The sequence below is a fragment of the Pteronotus mesoamericanus genome, unplaced genomic scaffold (assembly GCF_021234165.1).
Source record: "Pteronotus mesoamericanus isolate MK-2021 breed Mesoamerican mustached bat unplaced genomic scaffold, CSHL_Meso_final scaffold_125, whole genome shotgun sequence".
In the NCBI taxonomy this organism is placed as follows: Eukaryota; Metazoa; Chordata; class Mammalia; order Chiroptera; family Mormoopidae; genus Pteronotus; species Pteronotus mesoamericanus.
Genome location: NW_026555304.1, coordinates 5,266,766 through 5,280,742, shown reverse-complemented (window position 1 = coordinate 5,280,742; position 13,977 = coordinate 5,266,766). Strand labels below are relative to the sequence as shown.

The 13,977-nt window shown below is 42.7% G+C and overlaps 1 protein-coding gene across 3 annotated transcripts; it reads right to left on the bottom strand.

The window, feature by feature from the left end:
• Positions 1-211: 211 nt before the first annotated feature.
• NFIL3 (nuclear factor, interleukin 3 regulated) lies at positions 212-13,881 on the bottom strand. 3 transcript variants are annotated; one of them, XM_054588034.1, is made up of 2 exons: positions 13,549-13,881; positions 212-2,071 (listed from the first exon to the last, which is right to left on the bottom strand). In XM_054588034.1, the coding sequence occupies exon 2, from the start codon at positions 1,896-1,898 to the stop codon at positions 510-512; it is 1,389 nt and encodes a 462-aa protein (XP_054444009.1). In that variant the 5' UTR covers positions 1,899-2,071; positions 13,549-13,881; the 3' UTR covers positions 212-509. The 3 variants fall into 3 exon arrangements, with proteins under 3 accessions (XP_054444009.1, XP_054444010.1, XP_054444008.1); XM_054588035.1 differs by having other exon boundaries at positions 13,593-13,881; XM_054588033.1 differs by lacking the exon at positions 13,549-13,881 and adding an exon at positions 12,925-13,200.
• Positions 13,882-13,977: the final 96 nt, after the last annotated feature.

Here is a 13,977-nt window from a genome sequence, read left to right as displayed (position 1 = left end):
ATGTGAAAAAATTCATTATTCCCCTCCCCTCTCTCTTTGGAAGGTTTTCAAACTTACAGCCTGAGCCAAATTAAGAGAAAAACAAATTATCTGTTCAACTTATACTTCAGGTTTCCCTTACTCAAGGGCGAAAACTCCCCTCAATAAGTAAACTACAGGATACTTTAATATCTAAATGGATTTTTCTTTACCCTAAAATCAAGAGCAGAAATTGTGTTTGTCACCAATCCTTTATTGAAACAGGTAACTTACACACTTTATAATAGAACAAGAAAAATAATGTTCAATATATACAGCCTTTGCATGGACTATTTGACTATACACAAGGCAGAGTGATAACACAATCTAATCTTCATAATAATTTGTGCACAAAAAGACACCTGACAGAGAACATGTGAACATTACAGTGAAATGACATCACAGGCCCAGTGAAAATTCAGCCTAACACAAAATGTACTCATCTATTGCAAATGACACCTCTAAATGCCCAGGGCTTGTTCAGTAGTAATTTACCCAGAGTCTGAAGCAGAGATTTGGTGTGTGGCTATAAGTCTCTTAAGGGAGACCATCTCTGCAGTTAAGTTTGCTATCCCCTGCTTCAAAAACAAATTCTCTGGGTCAGAAACTTTGTAGCCACTGTCTTTCATTTCAACAACTCCAGTTTTTAAACTATTCTGAGTTTTGCCAGTAAGTTCTTTTTGATGCCAGTGTTCTGGTCTGAGAGACCAATCTTGGATGTTAGTCACTTGCACCGAAAAAGGAGTGAGAGAAGAATGTACCATATTTGGGGAACTATGCTTCTCAAGTTCAAATTGTCTCTTAGATGTCACATCGGCAGGCAAGGAAAGTTTTTGTGTGGCATCGAATTCATTATCAAATGCCTCTACTTTTATCTGCATGGCTCTGGCTTTAATCCGGAGCTTGTGTGGCAAAGCAGAGGAATTCACTTCTGGAACTTTAACCACTGTGGCATGTCCATGCTGAAGTTCAACAGGAGAGTGGATTGGGCCCTTGGGAACCTGCTGCTCATCTTCTCCATCCGATGACTTTCCCACCGCACCATCATCGGTTTCCGATGTTCTCGGAGAGTTACTGGAGGACCGGCTGACCTGAAGTAGAGGTGGGGAGTGTGAGTAGCCAGGAAAAGAATTCCCCACGTAGTTCTGGTACACGGACGCTCGGTAGGCACCTCGGTCATCTCTCGGCTCTCTTGCATAGTTCTCCAATTCCACCGGCTCCTGCTTGATGACTTGGAAATTGCTGTCAGGGCTTTGGCAGCCACTCTGCACAGGGCCCTCCTGTGAATGTTCTAGCGAGGAGACTTCTGACACATCAGACAGAGAGCTCTGTGGAGAGTGCTTAATGACGGATATGCAGCTGCTAGCCACTGCTGAGGGCTCGTGCTCGTCCACAAAGGGACTCACGCTGGATTTGGAGGTTTGGTAGTCTTGAAAGTATACTGCTGTAGAATTACTGAGTTTCTGAATCTCTTGAGCATATACTGTAGAGCTAATTAAACCAAACTTTAATTTTAAGGACAGCAGTTCAGCTTTTAAAGTGGCGTTTTCTTCTCCCAGTGCAATTAGTTTGTTCTCTAAAACCAGGTCATTCAGTCGACGTTTCTCCCGTGATCTCTTGGCAGCTTCATTATTTTTCCGCCTTTTTTCCCAATACATAGCATCTTTCTTTTCATCGGGAATAAATTCCCGTTTCCTCCGGCATGCTGAAGATTTGTTTTTCCCCACACTTCCTTCACTTAGAAGAAGCTCTTCTCCTGTAGTCAAGTCTTCTGAGACTTCAGTTAAAGCAGAGTTAAGCACCATCACCTTGTCCGCACTGCTACCAGGATCAAGAGATGCCTGCTCCTTCTTGATGGTCTGCATTTTTCTCAGCTGCATCAGAAACAGCCTTAACCTATCTGTGCAGAGCAGGAGAACAAACTATCTTCCCAGGATTCTCAAATGCTTTCAAACTGTGATTTTAAAATCCATCAAAAGTCTTCCTTTTGTTCTGTCCAGGGTAAATCTCTCCAGCTGCTCCCACTGAATGGAGTAGGGGTCTTCTAGGTAACCTGTGATACATGAAAAGAAATAGTTATGCACTTGGTAAATATTTACCAATTATGAACAGGAACTATACTAAGCATTTAGGGTATAGAGGTATGAATAAGACACAGTTTTCCTTCAAAGAGTTTGTGATCTTAAAAAGGAAGTAAATGCCCGAGACTGTGAAACTGTAAAGGACAAATCCCTACTGAGACCTATGGGTAGAGTAATTAATATGTGGTCCAGGAGAGCGAGAGAAAAACCAGCACCATCTGCCCTGGGGTAAAAGAGGACGGCTGTTTTGAGGAGGAGATATGGTAGGGCGGGACAGGGCATATGCGGATGGCACTGTACAGGAAGGAAATGACAGATTGCCTCTGGTTGTTAAGTTTTAAAATAGTACTCGCATATTGTGATGTTTCTAAAAAAAAAAATCTGAGATAACTTACATAATTGAGAAGAAAACGTGCTAACCTCTTAAGAGGAACTTTTCCAAGTAAACTCCTTTATCAGTAAACAAATTCTACAATTATATGGAATAAAATATAGATTAAGATCTATTTTTATTTCTTCTAAAACTAGAATTAAAAATCACACAAACAATCAAGGTAGTTGTTTTAATGTGACTCTTTTATGGACACAAATATGTCCCTCCCACCCCTGACTGCCTGGTGAGCTTATGTCCAGCTCATCCCGCCAGGTGACTCAGCACACCTGAATGTGAAGGACTCCTTTCAATAAAGCCATCTCTTCTGATGCTTCTGTACTATGAGGTTAGAAATGTTCTTTTTTGTGGTTCCTTCAAATTGATTTATCAAATATTCACTTAAGAATGAAGCTCCAAAGTACCTTTCTTTGGCCCTGAAAATTCTGTAAAATAGATTTCATTTATACAGTAGCTTTGAACTAAAATAAACAATAACTATGGAAGTTTTTTTTTTCTTTTAAGTACAGGGAGATTCTTGAAACTTAAAATTATTTTAAACTGAGAGAATGTTAATTATGGAAAGAATTCTGTTCTACTAATTAGTTTTAGGCAAAATATAAGAACTCAAAAATAGAACAATTAGTTTCCCCTTCCACTGATGAAATATTCATAATCTGAATTTGACTTGTCATGAGATAATGAACCCATATATTAGTTTCCAATAACAATCTGTGGCGGTTCTCTAATACGTGTTTCTAGACAGGGCTTCTCCACCTAACTTTCTGTAAGGAAGTACTTTCATAAAGAATCTTTGATGAGACAACTGTCGTTTAGTTTGGGCATACAAAACAAACATAAGATACACAGTGTACAGAACTGGCAACTCTGTCTACATTATCTCATACTGCTTCACACTATCTGTGTGTGGTACATCTATCCTGCCACACTTGAAAGATGTCATGTTTTTGTTCAATGCCATTCCTTCCTTGTTCATAATTTTACAATGACTAATGAAATGAAGTTTAATTTTATCAGCCACAAAAGCCTTCCATCTTCTTGTGTCACTTCCAGAAGTTATAGAGGGAATGATGTAATGATTTTAGGATCATAAAGAATAAGGTTTAATACCATACTTGTTGTCTATCAAACTGAGACAACAAGAAAACAGTTAAGTTGCAAGTTTGTGAAATTTGGGATTAATACCAAGTTTCTGTTTGTTTTTGATAAGCCAACTTTAAAGGGAAATGAAGGCAAGGAGTCAGCCACAGCAAGCAGTGATGGAACAGAACTGGCATCTTTGTAGTTACCACTTTAGTAAAACAGCACTACTTCTTATATTTCCATGTAGGTTTTGTCTTCTGACACAAAAGCTCATTTTTCCTCTACATGGAGTGGTCTCTTTCCTCTTGTTAAGGATCTGTATTCCCTGTTCCGTTAACAGTGCCTCTAAAGTCCTGGCCAAGGCACAGAGAAAACAATTCTACTTTCATTTACCAAATATACACAGCTTGCCTTAAAATCTTTTAACCCCTTTCTTCTAAGTGTCTAATTACTGTACATTCACTCTATAATCTCCACAGCTTTGCTGGTCAATTCAACCTGCAGCAAACTTCGTTTCTTTTTTAGTTAATAATGTTCCCATTTGCATTTTACTACACGTACTAGAATGTGGGATATTTCCTTCATCTGCCCAAAGTAACTGGCTTTGTGACTCCACTGGCAAATCACCACATACTACCTTAGGATATTTTCTATAACATTATTTACCAAATAATCTTGCAGTTTTGAAAAGAGGTTAAAGCAGTGTGAGATAATGTAGACAGAGTTGCCGATTCTGTACACTGTGTATCTTCCTACATGTTTGTTTTGTATGCCCAACAGGTAAGTCCTCACTTAATGTCCCAGATAGGTTCTTAACTTTATGTAAAATAATGGATAATGAAACTAATTTATCATGGGCTAATGATATAAACAAGAGCAAAGTTTCTACAGCATCTTATCATCATCAGACCATAAGGATGTGAAATAAAATGTTACTGGAGGACCTGCTGTACTTCAAGGGCCAAATTAATACAGTTGTATCCTAGCAACAAACTGAACATACTATCTGCTTGACACTTGATTGACAGTCACACATTTGCCTTATATAAGAGAGCTTTGCCACCAAAAAACTATATTGATACTTCCTTTTGAATATTATTTTGTAAATTCTAAGAAAATGTTTTACTTATTAACAGAGAGCATCTCTTATCCATTAAGTGATTTTTCAACACATAAGGAGCACCTGCTGTGCACTGAGCCAGCCAGAAGGAAAAACTAAACTTCAAAGAGCCAAGGGAATCCTTGTCTTAGGTGGGAGACAGGCTGGAGAATATAGTGGGAAGCAAGGGGTGTGTGAGGAGTGATGCCAACAAGAGGGCCTGGTGCACTTACCACATTGTTTCTAGCTGCACTGCTTTTTTCTTGGTATGGTGATAAAAACAAAAACAATCATAACATGTTCGATTTACTGAACACTAACGATGCAACAGGCACTGCCATTACTTCATTACCCTCAAAATAACCAATTTCAGATGAGGAAACTAAGACTCCAAGAAGTTAGGAGAATTGCCCAGTGACACAAAGCTAGTTAAGTGGCAGAAATAAGACTCCAGTCCAGGTCTGACCCTGATCCAGTTCCTCTAATAGTACCGCCTCCTATACTTGCAGGGGGCTGCTCTGGTGTGTATTCCTGCAATGCAGCTCATTCATACACAGCTCCTTTTCTGTGTTGTTCTCATTTCTGAGTAACATATACCCATTTGCTAAGTTACTTTGGGGACAGTAAGGCAATGCTAGATGCTGCCAGAGCTTCTTTAAGACAACAAAGGTACAACCTGAACCTTTTCTCTAGTTTCCTCAAGGTTGAGAAAATATGCTAAATTTTTATATCTTGGCACAATTTTAGTCTCTTGGCAATCTTTATGCTAAAATAAATAGAAAAAAAATCACAGCTATGGACATTGTCACCTGTACTTTTTAACAATACGAAAAATGTATCTGTTTCAACATGGGGGTGGAGTAGGGAGCTAAAACACAGAAAGACTGAGTCTAGGACAGAGATGGGCCCTACACTCTATCTATGTATGTCACTCGGCAATGAACTCAAATTGAAGTGAACACAAAGGCAGGTTATAATGCCTTTTAAAAACATCAGTATCTATGCTCACTAATGACTTTATTTCAAACTCCAATATTTCCCCTTATGATTAATTTAACAATCACTTCACCTTTGCCTCATGTACTCAGATCACCACTAACACTGTGCTTTATTAGTCACCACTTAAGTTTCCTTTTTGGTGAGTAATTGACATTAAATGCCAACTCTATGATGTTGGTGTATTCGGCATTAGGTAACATGGCTGCTTCTTAAAAATACAAATAAAAAAGGAAATTGAAGAGCAGGCGTCATCACATCCCAATGAACACTTTCCCCCCTATCTAACATGGATGTGCTGTCACTTAATTAATGCTTTTTTCATAGTACATGGAACTATTTCCATAGGCAGGAATTCTCTTTCATAAGCCTGGAGTTTTAAAGTCTATTTAACTCAGATGACCTAAATATTGTTTTTAATTAAGATTAAAATTTGGCTTAGAAAATTCGTCTGAAAGAATAAAACTTTACAACCAAATTTCTCCTCGAGGAGTGGCCTCATTACTCATGTTTACAATGAATGGTGGGCCTGCACCTTCCCTGACCTCCGGGCACATCTGTCACAGGAGTAATGGTTAATAATTCAAACTCTTCACAAATCACACAAAAAAGAAATATTGTGTTTCAAGCATCTGAAATCTTACTAATAGTTTAGACATTAAAACCTACTATGGGAAAATTTTGTTATTAATTCTCTTTGGAGAAGTCTTATTGCAAACCATTTCTTGTATGTATTTTGATTTTAAAAGTTTGTCAATAAAAGATGAAATACTACTTCATATGCCCAAGTAAATAGAAACATTTTACTAGAAATACCTCATTTTTCCCCTACTCTCTCAAATGTGCTATTTATTCCCTCAGAGGTATGCATAGCTACCATTTTTTAAAAAAATCCTTTTATGTGAAACTGTAAGCCATCCCTCCACTAGGCAGACAGTTGCTTGTTTGGGAGGTAAGTGCCATTTTAGTGAAGGAGAAAAAAAAAAGTTAATCTTATTCATTAACTGATTTATTTAACACATATGGAGCTCTTTAAACTGTTACTAGTAAAATATTAACCTACATTTTCTTCCTATAGGTAAAATCCATGACATGTCTATTTCAATAAAATGCTTTACTTCTTTTCATAGGTAAAAAATGAAAAAAGAATACACCTGTACAATCAGGGTAGAGTAGGGGGATGAGAGAACTCAGAAAACATTGAAGTTGCAAGAAAGGATTTTTTAATCACTTTGAAAAATAAAAGAATTTGAAATTAAGAAGACTATGTTAAACCTCTCCATGTGCCAAGGAAGTGTGTCTCCCATTAATAATATAACTGTGTTTCTAGAAACAAAGAATTTCATCGTAATGCCAGAAAGAAAACGTGTGTTTGATAGAGATATGAGCACACATATAAACAGACGGTCTCACACTTTGCCAAAATCTAGCCTATCATAGCAACAAATTGACCTACTTTTTCTATTTGGGTGCATCCATAAATAGATGAGTCAAAACCTGATCGAGTTTATGATGAATGAAAACATTTCAAGTTTCTTGCCGCCTCATCCTCCACAAAGGACTACTTGAAAATTAGATGTAAAATTAGTAAAAGATAAAATTGCATTTTATTATAGCAGTGATATAATTGAAGGAATTTAAATAAAACAGTATAACTTGACTTTTTTAAATAAAAAGAGGCCAGTGTTTTTAACCTAGCACATGAGGAGAATATTCTGAAGATTGCGCAGAGCAGCGCACAGATGCTCTCACAGCTGCAGGGCTTTAGGAATCCAGACAAAACCACCCCCACCACCATCCTCACCAAAGACGGAGAGGAATTGGGGGCAGGGGAGGGAACAGCAGTACATTTCAAAAAAAAATCTGCAGTCATTTCAAAATGGGGATTTTTTTTTAACTGGCCAATTGATTTTTTGTTATACTATTACAGTTGTCCCAACTTTTCCCCCTTTTGACCCACCTCTCACCTACAGTCAATCCCTTCTCTGTGTCTTTTTCTTGAAACTTTCAGAAAGATAATTTATCAGTCTAGCAACTTGAAGCTGAACTCTTAAGGGACACCAACAATCCCAAAATAACCCAGCTATAGGACATTCTGTTGCGGGTAATGCCAGAAGCAGGCAACACGCAATGATGGCAAAAATGGTGTGGATACAGAGTGGGTGGGGAAAGTTCTTGAATGTTTGTGATTATAATGAAGAATCATTCCAATTCTCCTCAGCTCGACTTTTCCATTGCTTCTTTTTTAATTTCACTTTCTTTCCCAGTGAGCAGATGATTACAAATGTCATTTGCTTTACTATATGCCTTACAAACAAGACAGGTTTTTAATATATGTTTATTTTTAGTGTTTATTGGAAGGCTACTTAATTGCAGTTTAAGATCCCTGGAAAATTATTAATAAAAGACACTATGTTCTGATAACTTAAAGGTTTATAAACATCATTCCAATTCCAATGAAACTGCACTTATTAAGAAGAGCATCTAGTAAATCTTTACTAAACTTTCTTATAAAAAACAAACTTACACTCTCTGAAACCATATGAGAAATAGTATTTTCTTTTTTTACTACAGAAAAGTTAGTTGCAAAGAAATTTGAGAGATAATTGGGAGTGGTGGTAACATAAATTCATTTTGAAACTGAAAAACTCTTATGTAATGTCTGTGATCAAAGGTCAAAGTGTTTCAACATTTTCATATGAGTTCCGATTTGGATAAAAATCAACTTAAGTATAATTTAGAAAAAATAACAGGATACCAAACAATTTGTTAACCCTGTGAAATACAGGTCCTACCTTACAAAAACAAGAGATGAATATTAAAGGAAACTTTAATTACATTGTTTCTGTCATATTTTGAATTAAATCCCAAGTGTGCTCTCAGTCCTCAATACAAATTAAAAATAAACAACTTAACAGCATTGATGCCATCTGGATTACAATGGAAATAATGAAGTATGTGTGATTTTAACTCGGGTAAAAATAAAGGCTAGGCAAGATGACCGCACCTTTTCCACAACATGCTGCAATCACAGTCACGTCTGAGAACTGACGCTATGGACCACAGCAAGGTCAACTAGAAATATCCACTCAGCTGGTGAGTCAGGCACATTGCTCAACCCGGGAAAGGGCTCTAACAAAGGGGTTTGAACTTGCAGATTGTTGCATCACAGTTATGTTATAATTGCACTTTGCAAAGATAAGCCTTTAACACAGAAAAGGAAATTGCTTCAGAAATTACAGTGAGCTTGTACTCACTCAGGGAAGGGAGAGAGAAAGGAGAGGTGACCCCTTTCCCCATCCTGTTTTCAGACTGCTAATCAATTTCTCTTTGCCTCTACTTCCCGATCTATAAAATGGGTTTGATAATAGAACATTCAACACAGGACCTAGCACACTGAGGGTAAGCTCCTAATCTCATTTCTGAAGAATGAGCAGCAGCAAGGCAAGGGTGATGAAGATTATTAGCACTAGGCCTTTTTAGCCTCTCCAATTCTTAGTGAAGAAAAGAACATCTGTGTCACAAATACAGGGTTAACCAAATTAAACTTTTTTCTGTGTAAGTCAAAGCGGTCAAACATCAACAATTTCAACATTATGGGCCACACAGATCATAGAATTTCGGATGCAGAGATTATCCAGGCCAAGGAAAACTGTCATAGAGTTTTCAAGAGAACTGGAAAAAGCCCTGCTCTTAGGCACTTTTTGCATCATTCCTGCCACTATCAACGCACCTCCTCTGTTCCTTTAAGTTCCCCAAAACATTAACCCAATGGCTTGGGAAGTTTGAGGTTATGCAACCCCACCAAGAATTCCCTTCAAACTTAATTACTATTGAATATAATGGCAAAGAAGTTTGACCAAAAAAAAAAAAAATTATTAGAAGAAAAAAGTGTTTCAAAAAGGATCTTTAATTATAGGCTTAACACAAACTTCAGTCCTTACTATTAATGCACAGGGATTTAGGCAGAGAAAAATGAAGATGGTTATCTTTATTTTTTTCAAAAAAAGCTGGTTCCTGGTCAATAATACAGGAAGCATTTACTAAGCGCCTCACAATTACCTAGATCCACAGGTTTTATTCCCTCAGTTTACCCCAAGGCCTGTAGAAATAAGGGCAGCACCCAAGATCACCGTCTGGGGCCTTTGGACCCACCTCTTGCTAGCCCAGAGCCTGTGCTCTTAACACTTCACCAAAGGAGTACTCTAATTACTGACAGTGGCCTTAAATTCAAGAGACAAACTGTAAGGGACGGGTGTACGATATGATCCCGTAGAAGCCAACTTTTCTTCAAAGGAGGCTGCACTGCTGCGCGCTTTGGGAACGTCTGTGATGTCGCCCTGACCTCACTGCGAATGAGCGAGCGCCTGAGCACAGTCTCGGACGTGTCTGTGCCAGGATGAAAGTGCTGTATTCTAACTGTAGGAGAGCGGCATCTGCGTGGGTGTTTTGATTTTTGTTTTATTTTAAATTCGGAGAATTCAGTTCTTTCTACTCCAGCCTTTGACCGCATAAACTAATGGTTTAAAAAAAAATACATTGACTTAAGTAGCCGTTCAAGCTGGGGGCCTCTCTTTCCACCAACATCAAGGGCTGGAGCGCCCCCCACCCGCCCAACCCCAGTTTCTGTGGTGTGTTGGTATTCGGAGGTTTTCTTAGGTCTTTTTCACATTTCACGAATCCCAAGCACTTGGTTCTTAAATACAAAGAAGCCTCCAGAAACAAAGGTGTCTATGGTAGTCAGAGGCTCACCGTACGGAAGGCGAGGAGGCAGTTCCCTCCCTGGAGCTGCCCTCTCCCGCAGCCTGCCCCGGGTGCCTCCCACTCTTCCTTTTTCCCCTCCCTTCCTCTTCTTCTCCCCTCCCCTTACCTCCCCTCCCCTCCCCTCCCTCGGCCGAGTGAGCCCCTAACACACCCACACTCCCGGCCTGGGACTGTCCCTAACCCCCTATTGCAGCACCTCCCTGGGACCGCCCCCCACCCACCCGCCAAGTGGGCGGCGCAGCAGGCCCTCAGCACGGCTAAGGACCCCAGCGCCAGAACAAAGGAATGTGGGGAGGGGGCGAGCTGGAGCGCAGGCCTCAGAGCAGCCCCAGACCAAGCGCCGCCCAGGGTGCCTCCCTGTGTCTACCCGAAGTCCCCACAATCCACCCTTACACCTCCTAAACCCAATAGGTCGGCCGGAGGGAGGGTCACGCTGGGAGGTCACAGTCCGAAGGTGACGGTACGCGGCCCCCGGAAAGCCAACCCTAGATTCAAAGTAGGTCGCAGTCCGGGGGACCGGGAGCAGTATAAGCTTCTGGGAAAGCGACTGCAATTATTTGGGGTAGTATAATTTGTTCCAGTGGTGAATCTTTATAATACGCTCCCCCCCCCAAAAAAAAAACCCCGCAACGCTGCACTTTATTTAAATATTACCTTAGGAAAATCTGACATATACACACCATCGTATACGTATATATTAACATACACTAGTAAGAGTCCAAAAAGAAACATAAAATCTGGGTACATTATAGTATATTCATCTATTTTCATATAAATACAACTAGGTTATCCAGGCAAAAATACAATCTACGAACCCTTTATTTGTTTCCCATAAATCATACCTGGTCTGGAGAAAAAAAAAATACTATGTGAAATGTACTTGGGACCTCATTCGCTGTTATTTACAAAAACCAAGACCAGAAGATGACAATTGACCATCCCCTGCCTTCTCAGTTATAGCACTTTCCTAAAGTGTCCTTTAAAAGGATAAACGAGAGTCAGAGTCCAGCAAATTGCCAGGCTCTACGAAATGTCTTCCTAAAATACAATCTTATCAAAGGTCTCCGAAGGCATGGAATTAAAACTACAGCAAATGGCCTTGAACTTGTATTTGCACACAGCCCTGGAGAAAACACCAGAAATAGCACTGGGAGGCCACAATTGTTAAAATGTGATAGGACTAAATTTAGAAGAACGCACATTTCATTTAGGTCAAAAGACACACATCAGGCAGGATGAGCAAACTCAACGCTTACCCGGTTGTCTATTTTCCTGTTTAATATATCCTTTAAAAAATAAAAGCTGTTACAGTGACATTTAAAGGCTGAGACTGTCCTACTTTCTTTGTAACAAGATTATAAAATCACGTAATTAGCTCCCTCTTCTTACGCTCACTGCCAGCAAATTCGGCAGTTACATAATGTAACATTTCCAGGAAACTATTATGTGATCTGTCCTGTCGTGTCTGAAAAAGCAGCGACAATAGGGCTGATAGTAAGAAATGCATTAAAATTAGGAAGGTGGGGGGTGAGGAAAAGGTCTGATCGTAAGGAATACAATAAAATTGGGAAGGTGGAGAGGTAAACGTCACAACGGCTCGTTCCAGTTTTAAGAATAACAGCTCGGAACACCTAAGGAGCGAACCCTGATTAATATCCGAGATCAGAATTTCCGAGATCAGAATAAGAGTACCCGAAGTACTCTTCCTTTCATGTTCTGTAGACGTGTTTTAAAATATCTTTTGATTTGGGACGTACTATAGATGTAAATAACGATGTAATATTCAACGCTGCGCTAAAATTACCAAATCATCGTACACGTACGCGCACATTCCCAGATCAACCGTAATCCTCGCCAATATTTCACCGTGGGCAGATTATGCAATGTACGCAAGGACAAACCCACAACCTCCCCGATCGCTGGTACAGCACGCTGACGACAAACACAGTGGAAAACGTCTATGCACACACAACTGGGACACAAACAAACGCCGCGCAGGCATTCTCCAAGTGCCGTCACTGTTCACGCCACCAACCCTTTCTCAACAAGAAAATCAAGACTATTCCCCATTACTCAACCTCCCTCCTCCGCCGCAAGCCCCGCAGAAGGCACGATAAAAGAAAAAGCTTTGCCCTCCCCACTCGAGATGGCTCAGCCTCGTCTCAGTCTCCGGCGCTTCTCTCCACCAAAACATCAGTTTTCCCGAAATCAGGAGACATTATGCAACAGCAGCCGAGGGGAGGGGGCGGGGGATAGCTCAAACCAGCCCGGTCTACGTGCTAGCGCGAGAGCACTGCAATAAAAGGAGCCACTTTTGCTGCCTTCCTGACAAGGCAGCAAAAGTTTATGCAACGAATGCCCCGCGCACACTTGCCGCTGCCGCCAAGCCCCGCGCACAACCCGGCCCGCGCCCGGCGCCCGGCGGCCGCGCGCCCCCAGAGCGTGCGGGTAGCCGGGCACTGGGCCGGGCCGGCAGTGGGCGGAGCGCTTACCGTGTTCCTGCTCTCGGGTCGGCGAGACAGGCGGTGGGGAGAAAGAACGGGGGCCAGGAGCGGAGCCCGGCGGCGCTCGGGCCGGGGTCGGGCCAGGGCCAGGGCCAGGGCCAGGGCCGGGCTCCGGGGTGGAGGCGAGGGCGCGGCTCAGGAGGCAGGCGGCGCGCCGGGTCCGCGGGCGCCGTGGCCGCGCCGGGAGATGTGTGTTAGTAGGTCAGTTCCGAGCGCCGCGCTACGTCGGCGCCCGCCAGCCCCACCGTGACGGGAGACCGCGGCCCCAATCGCCGCGCCCGCACCCGCCCCCCGCACGCCGCCAATGGCCAAGGCCGGTGGGGGCGGGCTCTTTTTGGCCCCACCCACCGCCCCCTCCTGCTCCCCCTCCGGGCGGCGCCACCACCAGCCCGCGCCCCTCCCCGGCCTCGGCCGTTGCCACCACCCGAGCGCCGGGAAGACCGGCGCCCCGCTCCAGGGTTGCGCAACGACTGGCGCTGCCTCCTGGAATAGGCAAGCCTGGGGAGGGGCCCGAGACCCTCACCCTCCCAATTCTCGCTTTCCTCCGCCGCTGCCTTTGCCCTCCCGGTCGTTGCGGCCCCTCGATGACCCCTGCAACCCTGGCTCACTCACAGTGGCGCTTTTTGTTTCCCCGAGCGCGCAGCCAGCCAGGCTACCTGTTGCTGACCAAGTACCCGGCTTCGGGCTGCGGCCAGTCGGGCGTGGCGTGGACCTCCGATCGCCTCTCCCTGCACACCTGCGGGACGACCCGTCCTCCTTGAGGTGGGCGACCGGGTAGACATGGCGAGGTAGGGGCGCCGGCGAGCTGCAAACCCTGGCGGCCGGTAGGAGTGGGGACGGGGCCGCGCGGCTAGTCTAAGCCCCGCGGGGCTGCGTAGGCAGAGATTACGATGCCGCGGCCCCTTTCCCAAGGGAGAGAAAGCGCGGCGCACAAACACCGCCCCTGCACAATTAAGGCGAAGATGACGGCTGTAAAGTCGTTGCGTAAGAGGACTGGAAAACGAGGTCCATCTGCCCCCAGCCGCGAGGAGAGGCGGCTGC

Excerpts from the sequence above, each read along its gene's own strand:
- NFIL3 (XM_054588034.1), bottom strand. The coding sequence starts at position 1,898 with ATGCAGCTGAGAAAAATGCAGACCATCAAGAAGGAGCAGGCATCTCTT.